The following is an 18,882-nucleotide window of genomic DNA, read 5'->3' as shown; positions in this document are numbered from 1 at the left end:
CGCCCCCCCCGGCAGCGCCTCGACTGCCCGTTCTTAGCACGCGTGTAAAGAAATATCGCCAGTACCATTTCCCTGACACAACACTGGAAAACCTGCATTGACATCTTCTCACAGGCAGCAACGGTTGGGGTTTTTAAAAAAAAACAGGTCGCTTCCCAACAGCAGAATTTCAGCCACGGGATGAGAAACGCTGCACGTTAATTCCCGCTTCCTGCCCGAGGACGGCTTATATGTCCTTGGCTCCCTCTCCAAGGCTGCAAATGGGGCCAATTACTGGAGCTCTTTAAACACGGCGTTTGGACACCAAAAGCTAATAAAGACATCCAGATGCACTGTTCTCCCGATCCAAGAAACAACGGAATTCCTATTTTCTGTGGTTTAAGTGAGATACAGGAACTCAGGGCTCAGCTGTGTTAAAAAGCAGAAGAAGATCACACTCATTTTTTTCGGACAGAACAGGTAATTTTACTCATCTCCCCAGCAGATCCTTTTTGATCTTCGAGGACAACATTAATTACATGGTAAGACAAAGGCGGCGTGGATGTGAAACAGAGGTTGACACTGATCTGAAGACACAAGTTCAGCAGAAGCAAAGTGCTCTTCTAGTGCACTAATTCTGACACAGGAAAACCGAGAGGATTTATCTGACTCCTCTCTCCTACGGGACTGGAGAAGGAGTTAATGAAAATGGGTACGATGCATGTCTGCATCAGTGCGAATACACCTTCCTTCACAGGTCTGCAGGTACCGGTACATCAAATGGACACACGTGGCAGCAGAAGGACTGGTTTTTACTTAGAGAACCGCCGGCATGTGAACAGTGACTGTATCCAAATGACCCCGTGTTCCTTCGGGGTCGGTTTGGGGGACAGATATACCCGTTTCTGGTTTGCAGCTACTCCAGAGCCCTTTCCTTCTTTCTTTCTGGGGGCACTAAAGAGTAATTCCAACTCTCATATACTGCTAAACGACCCCGAAAAGGCAGGAGGGCAGGCGGAGCTTGCAAAGATACGCTAATACCAAGCTTTTATCACTAAGAACACTCCAGTAGTGCTGGTGGTCTGTCCAAGGGCTTATACGCTGGATTTTCATTCAGCCTTTCACAGAGACAGTCGCTGCCTTAAAGAACTCGAAGATTAAAAATAGACCGAGCATACCAGACAGGGAAATATTTAACCCCATCTTAAACACAAAGAACTGAAGCAGATGCAAGCAATTTCCCAGTGTTTCTTCAGGAATTTGAGACAAATTTGATCAGGAAACCTACCACTGGCCAATCTCCAGTTTACTGCCTGTGTTATGGTGAAGGAATTTGTTCTGATTAAAGCCTCACTTGATATGGGTACGTCCGATACTTCACGAGGCATCTAAAGGTGTCATTCTCATCATATTTTTAAGCTAAAGCAAACAGCTATCCTTGTTTCTCCCCCCGCTGTTCACAATTTGCCTTCTCTTTGAGTTCACTTCTAGCCTGGGAAGTGCCCAACGTCTTTGGAAACAGTCGAAGACTATTTTATCACAGGGTCTTAAATGACGTTTGCGCTTTCAACAATTTACTACTCCAGAAATTCACCTGAAGCCAGACTCCAAAGATAATGAAATATTTGGCATTTGAGAAGATTCAGAAGCACAGAAATACACTCTAGCATGAACAACAGATTTTCTTCTAGTATTGTACGACAAAGTTACATTAAGAGACGTAACATCCACCTCCTCCCCTCCTTGTCTCACCAACAAGATCCTCCTCAGCAGCTGACCTCTCTAAAGGCCCAATTCTGCCGCCTCACATCACAGCAACAATTCAACTACCCACGTCGCAGCCAGCAGCAAACGTCCAGCGAATGAGCGGACTTCAGGACATCACGTACCTGAACAGTCACACCCACCGAGCTACAGTCACAGAACTGTTTCACAGAGAGGTTGCAAATACACACCAAATATTACTAAAATGAGCATTATTAACCTGACAGACACTTGCTTCACACATTGCCAAAAAAATACCAAGTCCCACTGACCGCCCCATGCGAGTGAAGCCGCGAAGGCAGCGGTGTTGCCCAGGCACCTCCAGGAACCTGATCTGAAAATGAAGATACCACGTGCCAAGGGGTAATGGCAAACCAGAGGGTCCACAAGCAGTCGGTAGAGCTACACAACCCACCTGCACCTCAGCCATCTCTATTTACATCTTGGAAACAAGGACTGAAAATCCTTATGGTACCTAGACACAAGCCCCTCCAACTTCTCCAAACACTTTCCTCGTTCTGCCCCTTCAAAATGTACTTAGGAACAGAAGGAACTACGGGGAAATATTCAACACGCTTCTGGGTCCAATGACTAAGAGGCCCCATTGTATTTCTAGTGACCTGCCTGTTCCTCAGTAAATCCTAACAGCTCCCACTTTAGTAAGTGATATTCCGATTTACTCGTCTTTTCAAAAGACAAACTGATTCGCAGTAAAGGGGACACCTCAGGTCAACCTCAGCGGCTCAGCTTACGCAGAACATTTCTGGCACTTGTTGGAGCATGACTGTATTGAGGGTGTATGTACCACGGGGAAAACCCACAGCACACCGCTTGGTGGTGAAGCCCCCAGGCTGAACGTAGCTACTAACAGTGTGTACGTACACCGGCCCTGCGTGACGCTCCGGTGCTGTGTAAGACTGCCTCAGGAAACGAAGCCTTTGGGAAACTGGGATTTAGGATTTCAGCTTTACCTGGACAAGTTGTCACTTGTGAGTGTATTCTTCAAACCTTGAAGCTAAAGAGTGACTGACTGTGATGACAAATCATCTTCCAGTGTGTTTTGTCCTCACGGTATGCTGGGACTTCTCAAGCACGCAGACCGCAGTGATCTGAATCATTTTGTGAAAGCAGCAGTTGACCTAAACTAAAGTGCAAGCTTAAGCAAAGTCTTTTCTGCCTACCATTACATTTATTATAGATCTCTAGTTTAGGCAGGAACTATGTTTTGTCAAATATTTGTCTTGTAGAAAATCAAGACCCTTGAAAATTAAATGTTTTTTTTTCCCTAATAAGTAGACCACTATCTGCAATCTTTGGAAGCATCACAAGGACTTTTCAGACAGGATGCCTATGTTGACATACTGGAACATACTTTATTTCCAGTTATTTCTGGTCACTCACTAATAAAAGAACATGTAAGTCTTGGCATTCTCAGGACACGCCAAATTGTAATATCTTGGTGGGATTTTCTCAGGCTAAAAATTAAAAGCTTATTTTAGCAACAGCTCACATCAATTATCTTTGAACAGCAGTTCTCAGCGTCAAAGTAGGACAAAACCACAGCTATGCTGGAATTTCAGAAAAAAACACAAGCCAACACGATAAGGAAACTATGCAAGTTATTGCTTCTTAACCTATGGCAGGCAAGGACTATGAATCTCTTAGCACAACGCTGCTCTGTCTGCCGAGGAGTCACTAGCAGGCAGGCACATCTCTCTTTTTATTTTATACGATTAAAACCGACGCCACGTATCATCCCTACAGCCACACAAGAAAGGTTCCATCTGGAAAGGAAATATGGTGGAGGAAGCAGGTAATCAACCAGGCCCCGAAGAAGAAAAGCTTCTGCACAACGTTCAGAGACGTCAGCGACAATGCCAGGAGTTACAGCGTGAAAATCACCAACTTCATACACTGCTGAGCTTAAAAGGTCACTTTGAGAAGACGCTGAATGACAGAGTGGCTCCCCCACAAACTCCTGTGGAGCAAACTAACTAGCTACCAGTTCAGGGGGCTCTGGTGGCACCATCTCGACCACTGGTTTCCCGTCTGTGCCTACAGGTCAAACTCCGTACTAGAATACAGAAGGCATACTCTCTCCTGGAAGCAATTAAGAAAGAATAATTACTGGTAGAGATTTTGGCAGTTCCAAACCCACAAATAAAAGCATCCTCAGGGGGCCTTTAAAAATGGTTTTAACTCAATGAATTAATTGATTTGCTTTTAAATTAAACCTACACATGAGAAGACAGGGCTGCAAGATCTGTGGCTGTGGCCCTGATGGAGTCGTTCGGTCCCTGTGGGATGATGCTCTGTGTGCACAAATGCTGCAAAGGGAAGCTGGCCCGTTGGACACCGGTGCGGGTACCGCAGCCTATGTGCCAGACCGCAGCGGAATGGGTCAAATCCTTCAGTTACAGCAGCCTGCAAGAGCCAGCAGCAAGAGGCCTCTCGCCGTTGTGGAGCTCTGCGTTTGGGAATGGAGGCTGGTTTTATTTTTATTTTAATTTTTGGGATGGAAATACCCATATGATGAAAAAACAACTCAGGAGAAAGTGCAGAATGAGAACTTCATGAATTCAGCTTGTCTGCTGAAGCCTAAACATCACAGGATATAAACAATGAGTGCAAAACTCCATCCTCAGGACTACAGCACCTAAAAAACCTAGCAGGAAGATGCCTTACGCAGAGGCCGAAGAGACGCCCGCTGTTTGTCGTAACGTGTTTGCGCTGCAGCCGCGTCACCCTTCCACCTGCACATGCCCTGGACGCTGTCTTCTACAGTTACCTGTACCAAGCTTAACGAGCGGCAATGCTTTGTCTTGGTCTCAGCTTCCTCAGAAATAACACAGAGGCTTCTGTCCTCCTTCCTGGAGATGCTGATATCCAAAGCACTTTTATCAAGAGAGGATGAAAGCCAACAGGTTTAATCGGTGTCTGTTAAAGCTCCCGGACTACGTGCGACATCCCCTCTCCATCAAGGAGCGTCGGTCCTGGAAAAACAGTCCCTCCAAATCCACCCCCACCGGTTCACCTCTCACCTCCCAATGGATGTATTTAGTACAATTTAAAATGAAACACTTCTTTACTCTTCGGTTTTTTACACAACAAATTTGTTTTCACTCAGAAGCTTCCCATGCAGAGACGTCTGTTTGTTTTCTCTTTTTACAGCAGGATTTCAGAATTCTGGATTCTGTTAAGGCTGCAGCTTGCAAACAAAATTTCTCTCTCCTTTCAAGTATTGACTACTCACATGTTCTCAAAGGACCAGTTTCAGGCAAACTGCTTACACAGATAACAACCTCTCCAAAGACCGGAAAATTTCCATTTCAATGCCACTATGATTTAATTCCTCATCTGGGGTGTCTCTTCCAGCACACACAGCATCAGAGCTGTTTATACTTGTACTAATACGCTTTGAGTTGTATTTTTTCCCTGTAGAAGCAGCAATAAATTCCAGGTCACAAGCAAGTTGGTGTTACTCTGGGGAAACAAAAATTGTACTAACAGAAACCCCACTGAGGATTTTTCTCCTCGCTGCAGTGTCTTACATTAAATGACCTGCAGTTGCTCCCCTGCGAGTCCAGTCCTCAACAGCAGAGGTGAGACAGACTGTGCGAGTCTGAAGGCTGTGTAAATAGAGACGCTTTTGAAAGCAGCCTGGTTAATCTGAGACCACCACACCGTAGGGTGACGTAAGTTAAAAATTAAAATCTGGCTCTGCTCTCTCCATTGTTCTCTGTGCTCCAAAGGAATAGTGTTCTGAAACCTGCCCGTAACAGGCAGGGAGAGCCAGACTTCAGCAAACCACTTTATGGGAATCCAAACAGAACGGCAGAAAGGTGTCTCAAAGCAAGTTAAGAGACAAGACATCGATTTTGAGAAGGTAAGTTGCTTCTCCTCCCCGAATCACCTGGAGCAAAATTAGGGAAGGCCCTTCTGCCAAGGGACGAAATGTCACTTGGCACATGGCCCAAGGAGCTGGGCGTGTAACGTATGGATTCTACTCCGGGCCTGATGAGAAGGTAAGTTGCTTCTCCTCCCCGAATCACCTGGAGCAAAATTAGGGAAGGCCCTTCTGCCAAGGGACGAAATGTCACTTGGCACATGGCCCAAGGAGCTGGGCGTGTAACGTATGGATTCTACTCCGGGTCTGAGTTTGAACTCTCGTGTATACATTGTGGATATCCTTCAGGAGACCTGCAAAGCCTCCACAATGACTATTCTACCATCTTGATTCTTCAGGGCTAAACCTAGAAACCCACGTTCCTTTTCCCAGAAACACCACCCGTAAAGTGCAGATTCCTCTGACAAACGTCCTGCCATGGGTTCAGATAACCCCGTAGCTATCGATGGTTGGTTGACAGACAGTCCACAGGTCTGTAACAGGCATTCAAACAGAATCCCCAAAGTCTGTAGAGTCAAAGTGTTAGTGCGGAAAGAGAAAGAACTGAGGTCTCTTACGGATTCCAATTCCCCCTTTTGGCCATTTAAGTTCATGCTTGCTTTGCTTACTTCCACTCAAACCTTCTCTTAACAGAATCCCCAAAGTCTGTAGAGTCAAAGTGTTAGTGCGGAAAGAGAAAGAACTGAGGTCTCTTACGGATTCCAATTCCCCCTTTTGGCCATTTAAGTTCATGCTTGCTTTCCTTACTTCCTTTAACCCTCTAAGAGTTCACACCAGCCAAATCCGGCTCTGGCAAAGCTGCAGAGCTGTACAGCTGCTCCCAAGTTCATCGGTGCTAGTTCTCATTTGAGCAGGGGGCGGCAAGAGAGACACCGTCTCCTTGGAATAAAAACTAACATGTAAGGAAAACACAGGAATTCTTTTCCAAGCACATGCTCAGCCCGTATGACAGATCACAAGAAAAATCAGCAAGTCTCTCCTCAAGCAGCAGTCTGGGAAGGGTAAACATCCTAACGGTCCAGAGGCTGATCAAAACAGAATAACAAACACCACAAATACATTATCATCTATTCTGCAGGAAGTGTCAGCAAGTTCAGGAAGCTTCCTGCAGGACGTTCCCACACAATCTACTGCCACCACCTGAAATCACAACACCTCATTCTTGGTAGGTATATTAACTCCTCAGAAAGTTCTTGCTGTCTTGAAAGTTTTTACTGACAATGGGATCAATTTGACCTCCTGGGCTTGTGAAAGTCGCTGGTATCATTCCAGACTGGAAAAGCTGATGCCTAAATTAGGGAAGGTTTTTTCCTTTCCCCTCCCTCTCTTCAGCTTGTAATAGATTGGACAAAGCAATCTGGGTACAGTCGTTTCTCTACGGTCATCCAATGGCAAACCACAAATTCCCAAGTGCACTTAGAAGGAAACCAGCCAAAAGTAAGCTCCAACATCCTTTAATCACAAGTGACATCTTAACTCTGGCACAATCCGCGTCTTGGCTACAACTTGTACTGGACATGGGGGCATTTACCAGTAGAGATTTATTCTACCTTGGTTGCCTTCACAGCCATCAGCTGTTCTGAGCAGTCCTTAATACCACACATAACTAAATCCCTGAGAGACTAAGACAATTCAACAGGCAAGGAGAAAGCTCTTGGAAACACTGTCTATGTACAAGATCTGCTCTCAGTCCCACCCGCTGGCATCCTGTAGAATAAAGCAAAAGTTCTGATTTTCAAGGAACTCCAAGTCCCAGCTTCAAGATCCCTAAAAGACTGTTTCAAGTTCTGTGAGACAACCACGACCAGCTGCTTTGCTGTCTGAAAGAAAAATAATTCATTTGTGCAACTAAGATTTTCTTGGAGACCAGCTCTAGACAGTGCAGAGAACTCTTAGCATGTTTTGTAACTAGGAACAAATGAGAACGTTCCTTGAAGCACACTTCTTAACCCCAAGCACGCTACTGATGTTCGTCACTGCCCCACGCCGCACCACTGTAAACCATCCACCTGTCCAGCGAGGCTCCCCAGCAGGAGTCTACACAGAGTAACATGCAACTACCACCTTCTGCTGCACCTGTAGCCATCAGTCTCAAGTAGGAGAATTTTAACACAGAACTTGAGTTCTGACACCAGGGAAGCCAGAGTTGAACTAAAAACCATACAAGAGTGGGGCACTGACAACAAGAAAACACGGAACTGCAGAGGAACAGCAACAGAAGACCCCAGTGCCAGCGCATTTCTGCTTCCTCCTCACGGGGATGTTCAGAGCTTTTTCCCCACCTCACAGAGCTCTCAAATTATTTTTTCCCGCTAACGAGGCTTCCTACTCCTCCAGTGCACGACTGCTTACAACTCTTCCCACGGACAGGGTTCTTAGATGGTTATCCTTTCGTAGGGATAGAGTATGCCCACATCGATCTCCTTAAGAACAGGCGCTCTCCAGACTGGCACAGGATTATCCGCACAACTTCCCAAACATGAAAACTCCACTGGATAAAATGAGGTTCACTCAAACCCACAGCTGTTCGAGGTATGTGAAATACAGGACTCACTAGCTGAACACTGAACTTAAACTTTGGTAGCCACTGCTGTGCTCAGTAAACAGCCTCATTTCACAGCAGTGACCTGTTTGAGCAAGCTGCAATGAAAGATGAAGAATCAGAACGCATTAAGAAACGCTATGAAACAAAGTATTACCAGGAATCGCTCCTCTTTTTCAAGCCAGCGCTGATCTTCTTCCATCTCTTGTTGTTGTCGTATCAATCTCTCCTCCATGAGATGTGTGGGTAGAACCTGCCCCATTCCTCTTATGTCCAAAGTGCCTGAATCCTACAAAACAGAGTGAGTTTATTTGGTCTCGCAGCAATTTAAAACGTGCATAAACAGCTGCAAGAGCTTACAGATTTTAAAAGGATTTTTAAAAGCCTATATGTGTAACAGCAATCAAGCAGAGTTCCTTCAACTCCTTATAAAGTGAAGCAGACCATCGGAAGAAAGTCTTTCCAGCCACAAACATTTTATCTGCCTTGCTCCTAATCACTGGAACCAAAAGGATTTGAAAAATTCTGGTTTGTTTTTCAGCCACAGCGCAACTTCATACATCTCACTTCATTTAACTTGGACAACAAAACCAGATTTATCAATTTCGTTGTCTTGGTCTTGAGCAATACTGTAACCAGCCTGTTGTTAAAAGCTGCATGATACATTTTTACCCCAAACAAATTTGCTTTTCAGTCTTAACTGACACTTGCAAAGCATGTCACAAAAACAGTTTTAATGGCATTTTTAACAAGTTTCTATGCATGTCTTAAGCTTACCACACTCAGTACTCCATGCCCCAGTGGAAATGATTAGCAAGCAGTGTATAAACCAGGATTCCTAAAAAACCCCAGGGGAGTGTGGTAACAAATTTCACTGAGATTGTTTTTAGGCAACCAGCCTGCCAAGCCTTTGTGAAAACTGGCTGTATCTTACTATGAACACGTGCAAAGCATTCATATGCTTCCACCAACACTTTAGTCAAGCACAAGGTGGTTAGACTAAGTTGTTTCTTGAGTCAATAATCCACAGGGATGTTGAACTACTTGGGACTAGAACCCTCAGCTACATGCAGCGGTACAGCGTGACCAACAACAGCACGGCAGCCAGGCGCAACAGCAGAACATGGCCAAACCCACCGGGAGTAAGCAGAGGCCAACTGGAGATTGGGAGATAGAACACTGGTTAGAGAGGAAACGGATCTGAGACAGAAGCTGCACAAAGTGAATCTTTGTGGGAGGATAAAATGGAATGAGAACAGTATCAAGGAAGAAGGAACAGGGAAAAAAAAGCACCCAGCAGGACTACAACTCAAGAACAGTCCTGCAGCCTGTTTCCGTTTCTGGCTGGCTAAGTTACAGATACGTTAGCTGTGCTGGACATCTCCCACGAGAGTGTTTTTAAACAGAAATGGTATTACATATTTTTACACGAACGTTTCCATCTCTGTGAACAGCAGAAAGCTTCAGTAAAGCCCTTTCTTAACAAACACAAAATATGTGCTGCCACTCACTCAGTTACGACAATAACCACTAATAACTTCACCAAGAACTTGTGTAGTGTACACTTCATGCTGAACCTTCCACAGGAGGACTTGTTTCAAAAGGAACAGAATTCAGCCATGACTCCCATCCCACTGCAGTAAGGCCATGTAAAAAATACCAGAGAAATACTGAACTTTCCTACAATAATCTCCAGATGGACCTAAATAATAAACAAGTGTATTCACTGTACAGAGTGCGACAACAGATGGGTCAGTGCACGGTACCTCCAGGTTTGGTTGCCACACTGATATTTCCTGAGGCCGATGGTTCCAGGAATCTGCTTGATCCAAGAGAGAAGCCTGCCCAGGATAAATGCTGCCTGCCATGGCTGGTATCCCATGAGAACCAGGGTAGCCAGACACCTTCAGGGTTTAAAGAGAAAAGAAATATAATGAAAAAGGGGAAGAAAACCCCAAGCCCAAATCCAGAGTTTTACTAATAAGAGCTGTGCTTCCCCATAATTAACAGCTCCCCCTCCCCAAGGGAGCAAATATGACAGTGCAGAAATGACTTAATGAGAGGCAGGAGAGGAAGCAACACCAGAAGGAACCCAAGCCAAAATATGACTCAAAACCTCTTTCTTAAGTCTTTGAGGACGCCTATCATAATGTTGCAATAATTGCTTGGGGATAACTATACAAAAATACAGAAAAATGTAACTTTTGAGGATAACTGTAACTATTTGAGGATGCTTATCAAAACAGCAGCAGTAGAAAGTTTTAATCTCTCCAGCCGAGAAGATCAAAGTCCTCTGATGAACAAAAATAAACCTATTGATACTCTACTAAGAGCTACAGACGCAGAGCTCATGTGCAAGTTAATAGGAGCCTGAGAACACCACCCCACAGAGCCACAGAAAAATGGACCCCCTAGAGTACATTACAAGCTTAAGTCTTGACTGACAGCATGTCATTAGTGTGCTTAGCTGCACGGCCTGAGAACTTCTCCACAGGAAAATCAAAGTAGTTTTAATAAGCCTGAAATACTCATTAAAACAATGAAAACGTCCCCCTCTCCATGGAAAAAAACCTCTTGAGCGAGCTTGCTGTGTGTGGCTGCAGCTTTGAACAAAGCCAAGAAAGCTCAAAGCACTTTCATGACAAACTTTGGCTTTAAATTTCTTCAGCAGCATCAGGAAGAAAAGCGAAACCTGTGGATATACAGTGTGGTAGAGCTAAAGGTGGCTGTCAGCCAAGAGGAAACCAAAACGGTCAGAGACACACCAGCGAGCGCGTACTGAGGAGCCCAGGGAAAGCCCACCAGTTGGGACCAGTTCCTAAGGCAAGTCATTTCATAGCTCAGCACAAACGTTAGCACGAGCACCACATTCCTTCAGTAAGTACAAAAACGTCTGAGGTGTTTCACTGTACTTTCAGGAATCTGAGCACCGTATCAGAGATGGAAATCTCTGCCATCTGGAGTAAGCCCACCAGGTTCAGTCTGGGGTTTGTTCCGATGTAAAACAAAACCCGCTTAACAGAACTCAATGAAACTAAACCCCCTAAGAAGTGAATTAATCCCACAGCTGCAACTGGGTTATAAAAACCTCACTGGAAAAAACCGCGTGTCGAGCATTCAGTGTAATACCTGGTAGTGGTTCGGCTGTACCATGTGCTGTGGACTTGGATAAAACCCCTCACTGGATCTCGGACTAGGGTAACCAGGCCTGCTGGGCTGCAAACGTGAAGGAATTTTTAGACTCTTTAGAAACAGAATATTAAAACCAGAACGTTACTCTTCAGTGAGACGAATGTTTACAGGTGGTGCATGGCAAAAGCAAGCTCAACCCCCCCCCTTGAAATAAATACTCCAAAATGACTAACATTTTTTGTAAGTTCTCCATTTTTGCTTGGAAACAGAAGCAGCTGAATTGGTTGCTAGGTGTGTCAATAAATAACGCTTGCTCTGTGAATTCTCTGTGCATATTTAATCGCTTGCACTAAACGACCCGCTCTGTGCTGTCTGGCTCTAGAGGGGCCATCAGCTCACCACACGATTCCTGAACCAAGTTTCCGGGTGCACGCACAGCATTTCCGACGTTCACAGTCTGCAGCACATGAAGTTTTGCTATTAATTCCTTGCTTTTGCGACTGTTCCCAAAAGCAAATTCTTTTGCTTCAGTCAGAACATAAATCAAACTCTTTGTTTAGCATGAATATTTCCATGTGTTATTCTGAGGACTAAAGTTAGTTCTGATGATGAACTTCTGTGTAACTAATTGCCTCAACATGGAAGGTGCTTTTGATCATCCTCTGAACTCCATGGTCGCTTCATTAGCCACAGTTGGATCTGCAACCCATTCCCAGCCAAGAGAAATGGCAGAAGCAGCTCCTGTTAGCTGAGGAGTCTCTTGTGACTATCACACTTCACCCCTGCAGCAGCAGGACAATTCTTGACACACCAACAAACTCGATGTCCAATCACAGCAATATGTAAGAAATTCAGACAGTGCTATTACAAACGACGGCACGAAAAGGAGCCTGATTTCTGCCCACATTAAATGACCACCCTTTTCCCAGAACAGGTGTAGAAATTTCACACCACTGAAAGAAGTATTGTCGGAAAATGTTGCTCAGAACAACAAACTTTCATCTTCAAAGCAGAAGAGTTCTGTGATTTTGTTAGGTATTAACCTCCAGAGATCTATTTGGGTTCTTCTGATGAGGAACAGTGCTGCTGGGTGTTTCAGGGAGAGAAAAATCAACCAAAGAGGGGAAAAAACCCCAAACCTCATCATACCGCAAAGGGGCTCCTTCAGTCCTTCAGGCAGCTAAAGGCGACCCTCACAGTATGTTGAGATTGCAGAATCTTATCACCATTTTATGAAAAATGTCATTCTCATGCCATACTAGGATATTTTCTGTCTTAGGTTGCTAACAGAAATCACTGCAAGATACAATTCTGTAGTACCAATTGTTATATCCATGAATTATTTGAGAATGTGTATGAATAAGGCAATAAATAAAATGGAGTTTAAGACCGATAAAGACTGGAAACCTCTATAATGAATTGCTGGAAGAAATAAATCAGTTGACACCATCAGAAAATTAGAGATCCTTAAAATCTACCAAATCCAACTTGTTCAAGTGTCGTTAGTGTGCACATCTGTATTTTACACAAAAAACCTGTATAAATACAGCTAACCACCAATGGCATCACATGTACAGGGAGGACATACTGACCCCCGGGAGAAGATGGGCAGTGGTAGAACTAATTTCAATCTCGGCACGTCTTTTGCCACGTGTTTCAGTTCATCCATCACACCCGAAGCTCTAACGGTGATCACTGCTAACACGGTGTAGCTCATACGTGACATCACTAAAAGGTATTTATGCTATTTGGATTGGCCCCAAAGCTTCGTTCGGGACTAAATGAAGTCACCAAGCGAGGCTGCAATAATTAAGTAGCATATTGTCCCAATTTATGCAGTGTATCCGCTTCTGTAACTGGGAATACTGCCTGCTCATCCACACCACACCCTGCTAGTGAACCTCAGGTGACTAACCGGCTGATGGACTGCTTGTTCTCTTAACTCTGAAATGAAAATAACAATTCCAACACCCCTATTTCTTGGTTGCCATAAAGCTGCCAAAATGCAGAATCAAGCTTGGAAATCTATCGGGCAACAACCTGGGTACAAGGAAAGAAAACAAAATAAAGTTGCCTTTCCTATGACTGTTGGGTGATGTGCGCAGCAGAAGGTGCCACGCAAGTACTACTGAAATGACTGTCAGCACCAGAGCTTGTGTATGCAGCTACAGGAATCCACCACGCTCATCAGGACGCAGGTAATATTCCTCATTACAGCAGGGACTGGGCAAAATTAATTTCTTCAAAATACAGGCTCCATCCTTCCCAGTGCAGACCAACTCCAGCGCGAAGCAGACAAGTTACTGAGAGAAGAGAGTGCTCGGCAGCTGGTGAGGTTGGTTGTCCTGCACAGCAGCCACATCCAAACAGGACAGACACGTAATGAAACAAAACTAAATGTAAACTAAAACATATAAGATCCTTGGAAGCAAACCCCTAATCTTCTGTCCAGAACACGGAAAACGCAGTTAGTTGATTTCTATCCTCTCACTGATGTGTTGTAAATAACCTACAGGCTGGTCTGAGAACACCCTACCTACCGCTTCATCGGAAAGAAGCAGCTAAAAGAAGATAAAAGAAAAGGCCAGGGAACAATTTGGTGGCAGCTATCACAGCCTTCTACACGTTCAACAACAAGAGGCGCAGGATCATTAGTGCACCGTTACAGCACGGATCAGTTCTACCAACAGTTCAAGTACAGCCAGGTCATTTCAGGCAAGTGTTAGCAGATGATGGTAACACCGGCCAGAACGCCGTTCTTTGAACAAACCCATCAAAGGAGGATTCGAAGAAATAAATGTAATAAAAAGGGGGGTTTTTTGGTTTGTTTTTTAAACACACGTAATTCGCAGTCTAGCTACCTTGGGAGGAGCTTCATCTGATCCTCCTGAGTCCCAGGATACTGTGACTTGTCGCCTGGATTCCATTCTCATTCGTTCCTCTTGCTGCAGCTTCTCTTCCTCCAGTATTGTACTAAGAAAAACAGTGTATTTAAGTAAAACTCCAGTTGAAAGCCTAACAGACCTCTCCCCAGAGCTCTCACAGTTTTCAGACTAATGAACAATATTCGCAAAGTGCTCAAGCAGTGAAACACAAACTTCTTTTACTTATACTGGGTACATGTCTGAAAACCAGTATCAGGAAGAAATGCTTCCGCAGGATTACCAGCACGCTTTGAACAACAGAAGCAGCACCGAGCTTTCAAAAGCTGTGGTTGACCTTGCACAATTTTTTTTCATATTAACAGTTCTTTTGATGCGTAATTTCACAGAGAAATCCTCAAAGACAATAAACCGAGCACTTACTTGCATGAATCTCATTTTTCCACAGGAAAATATTCTACTGAACTGCTGCAAAGGTTCAAAACAAACTGAAAACATTCTTTTTACTGAAACTCAGAGCTTCGGATCACAGGGATTCTTTTCATTTTTATACAAAGCAGTCAAAACCATTTAAAATACTACGTCTTCAGCTCTTCCATTCAACAAACTAATTTAGCAAAACAAGTATCTGACAGTATTCACTCAGCTCTAAACATTCAGGTCACAAGGCTACATTTCCCACCAAGTACAAGACAGCAGTAAAACTCGTTCTCTACTTACCACTGTTCTGACTATTAAAAAGACTGTTTGAAGTTCAACGTGATACTGCTGCCCCCACAGCAGCCTCCTCCCAGTTCTGCTATGTGGATTATTAATGTTGGATATTTGCCATTTGAAAAACACTCAGAATGAGGCTTTGAAATAGGGAGCTGCAAATCCGCTGGAGCTGCGTGCTACGTGGACAGTCTGGAGACGTGAGCAGGGCACATTATTCACGTATCGCTGTCCCCAGTGTAAAGACAGTCCTGTGCAGGAGCTCTTCCAGCTTCTTTATCACTCAAGAGTTTCCAGAAACAAAGCTAGGTTCTGAGTTTATCATCTCCTGCTCAGTCTGCTAAATAACCACCCAGAATTACTCATGCAGGGATGAGATCAACTACAGCAACGATTCTAATCTTGGAACGTTTCTGCTTATTTCAAGAATAAATTCCTGCTTGGTTGGAGACAAGAATATTGCTTTTCCTTACTCAGCCAAAAAACAAAAATAATCTATGCCACTTCTAAGAAGCAGAGAAGTCAACTTGTCTCGCTGCAGCTAAAGCAAGTTTATAAGTATTGCTGCAATTTCCATCCATCACTGCTGAAGTAACACAAGAATGTGGAACAAAAACACTATCAGCCAAGTTATTTGCAAAAGTCATCCTGATAAAACTACCACAGCAACACAGCTACAGCCCAACGGAGGGAACTAAGGAGAGCAAATCTTTTTATTCTACCTCTCTCTTCCTTCAGAAGAAGGAAAATGCTCTATTTCCTATTTAACCCATGAGGAACTCGCACAAAACCTCTGCTTTAAAGCTAGGTCACACTTCAGAGACCCAGCGTGCATTTCCATGTAGCATGAGAAATCAGCTAACCTGCATCCACAGTCACACACCACGACTATGGTCAAGAAACACCTCAAGATTTTAAACCAACACAGCAGAACACCACCAAAACCTCCACCCAGACAGACCCTTCATGGATAAAATACAGATTTTTAAACAAAGCTGTTGAACCAGCAGTTGCTGTAACGTGAGCAAAAGAACGTGGCGGGAGTCTGCTAAAAGGAGCTGGCCAAATTTAGCGATGGCTTATTGACAACCTGGGGCCATGAGTGTCATTTGTCACAGCACAGTCCTCCCAAGAAAAGGAGAGGAACGCCAACACCTATCTGCCCGGTTATCAAAGCCATTTCAGCTGTGCTGTCACAGTGTTCCATCCAACACCATCAACTCCAATCACATCCCTGGAAATGACAAATTTCTACTGCAAGGACTTGTTTTTCACAACACAGGCTCAGCTTTTTGCCGTTCGACTGTAATTCATCCCTCCCTGCTCTGGGGTGACTGTGTCATCAGGAGGTCCTTTCCCCAGCAACCCCCTCAGTAGCGTGGTCAAAGGCTGATCGGCTGCAGCAGGACCCGCGCTTGGGTGCCCTGCAGTGCTGCTGACAATATGGAAGGGAACTGCCTCAGAGCAGCATTACTCGAAAAAACTCACAGAATATAAATGACTCACAGAAACGTCTTTGTTTTCACAAAGGGGAGGCCAATCCATAGACGGAATGAAAGCGTGCCAAGAGATATTTTTGACCTTTTCTCAGTGCAGCTGCTCGAGTACTCTGAACAGTTTATTACAACTTGCAGAAGGTCAGGAAAGTCAGATCCAGGCATATTTTCCCAAACTGCACATATTTTTAGCAGCAAAGAGGAGCAAGCAGAGACGTATTTCTATTCAAATATTTCTCCAGCAAATCTCGAGGTAATACAGACAAACTGAACTCATCTTCTTGGCGGGGTTAAGTCTGATGAAAAATCTCAACTATTAAACGTTTGCAAAATTGATGAACTTATTTCATTTACAAACCATCTTTTTACTGAAATTGCCCTGTGACACTGAAAAGGAAACGCTTAGCGGGAGCTTCAGCGTAGGAATCTCTGAAATACTAAAAAATTTATCCGTACATGTCGAAAGGCACAGAAACACCAGCGTTTGCTGCTGTGGTGTGGCGGGAACCTACAGTAAGTGCTGACCTTAAACAAGCAGCTTTTCTTCTCGCCATGGACCTGGCTGTCAGAAATGCAAAGCTGGGTGCAGATGAATGTATTTTCGTGTACTGCCCTGATTTAAAAGCACTTTCACATGGATTATAAATTAGTCCTAATGGTCAGTCTCATAGAGCAAAAAGCTAATGAAGCATTGTGCAGCCTTCCTCACGTATTTCAAGTAGGTGTTAAGATGGTTTTTTGGCAGGGTGCCATGAGAGGACTCGAAATCCCCTCCCTCTTAGTGGTTTTGGGTTTTTATTTGTAAGCAACATTTCAGGACCTACATCAAACGCAGTCACAGAAAGGCTCAAGTCCAGTTCCCATCAGTTAATTATCTCACTGTTGTCATAAAAGCAGACTTTAAAAGCATAAACCAGTCTTTCTGTTTTTTTCCTTTTCTTCATTCTTTATAGAGCTGTATTTCACGAGACCTGCAGCGCTGGGATGCCAGTGGGGTCACCTCCTCTGTTAAAACCTGTGCTGCTTCACCAGTGACCCAGAGAGGTCCAGAGCGACCCTCTTACACTGCAATGATGCAACTGCTGCTTATTTTGCTGGTTTTAGGAGAACAGGTTAGTGACAGGTGCTTTAAACAACATTCAGTGACACAGTGCAGATATCAAGCAATTACCTTAATTTGAAAGCTTAATATCCAACTTAACCTCCAGTGCAAAAAAACCCCCGATTTCAACAAATTACCAACCAAAGGAACGTTCAGGGCACCACGACTCGCAAGCACGAGCCTGGGAGCTGACTTATAAGACAGCCCATGAGAGTAATGGTTCTATCTTGGCAATACAGAACTGCAACACAGTGAACACAGCAATGAAAATATGAAATTTAATAATACACGTATGTTTGAGAGAGTCTATGGTTATAGCAAGTGTAAAAATACCGTACAGAAAGTGTATGGTTCTAGTACGTGGCTAGGAGTCATTCTCGGGAGAAATGCAGTAGAAGTGACATGGCATGATGTGGGTACAGTAAACACTTTGCAAAGGGCCTCTTGTATTATTTACCATGTCACGTAAGACTAAAAATCTCTTCCACACAAAATCAGTAAGGCGCTTCCTGATGGGAACAGCCCAGTTCTAAATAGGGCCCAGTCAGTGACAGAACTGCAGGAGAAGCAGGGCACCACCTCACCTTTACCACCCCCCAAAACTGAAAAAGGGACCCAGCATGTGAGAAGGAATTAAATCTGGAAATCCACAATCCACCCATTTGTTTCTGTGTTTGCTGTGAAGACTAACTCACCTCTATCCAATCCGGGCTGATCAAATGCTACAGAATAGCAGGGCTTACTACCACCCTACCACCACGGTGTAAATTCTACAGAAATCACCATCTTTGCACTGCACGAGCAGCTGCAAATAAAAGTCTGTGCAAAGCAGATGTGACTCTGAAATGGGAAAGGTGCCACGTAACAGAACACAAGAAATTCTCATTCTCCCATCAGGGCTATTTCAGATGCAGAAAAGAAGTTTCTTCCCAAAGCCACGGACTCTTTCTCATTGACAGAGAGAGGAATGTGGCGGAGCTGTACCATCGACTTAAGCAAACAACTAGTCTGCTCTGAGCTTGAAAAGACTACCCTGGCCAGGATCCAGAACGAGCAGCAGCAACATCACACAGAAAAGGCCACCAGGGAAATGGCTTGTTTTTGCAAGTTCATGGGAATTTGAGTTTTGAAACACAATCTTTCCTGGCTGCCTGGGATTGCCTCATCATAAGGGAATCGGGAACCTTTCCAGCGAGAGGCTGACTGCGAGCAGTGCAAAGAAGCCCTAAGGACAACTGTGCTGTCTATCTTCCAGAAGATAAAGCTCATCAGTTTGGAGTGGCAGAAAACTCTGCTTCGGTGGGAAGAGAGTAAAAGCTGTGTTTTAGGGATGCTGGTTTTCCCACAACACAATTACTTTTGCT

The 18,882-nt window shown here is 44.3% G+C and overlaps 1 protein-coding gene across 1 annotated transcript in view; it reads right to left on the bottom strand.

Annotated features, from left to right (window-relative positions):
* LOC104494883 (focal adhesion kinase 1-like) overlaps positions 1–18,882 on the bottom strand; it is a gene marked incomplete at both ends in the record, with an annotated part of 30,035 nt that overhangs the window by 3,487 nt on the left and 7,666 nt on the right. The window contains 4 exons of the mRNA XM_010137778.1: positions 8,350–8,481; positions 9,959–10,096; positions 11,322–11,408; positions 14,186–14,297. Coding sequence (XP_010136080.1) covers positions 8,350–8,481; positions 9,959–10,096; positions 11,322–11,408; positions 14,186–14,297 — 469 coding nt within the window. The remainder of the gene's footprint in view (positions 1–8,349; positions 8,482–9,958; positions 10,097–11,321; positions 11,409–14,185; positions 14,298–18,882) is intronic.

The sequence above is a fragment of the Buceros rhinoceros genome, unplaced genomic scaffold, assembly GCF_000710305.1.
Source record: "Buceros rhinoceros silvestris isolate BGI_N320 unplaced genomic scaffold, ASM71030v1 scaffold32806, whole genome shotgun sequence".
NCBI classification, from domain to species: Eukaryota; Metazoa; Chordata; class Aves; order Bucerotiformes; family Bucerotidae; genus Buceros; species Buceros rhinoceros.
Note: the sequence above shows the minus strand (reverse complement) of the source record. Positions and strands in the feature narration are given on the sequence as shown.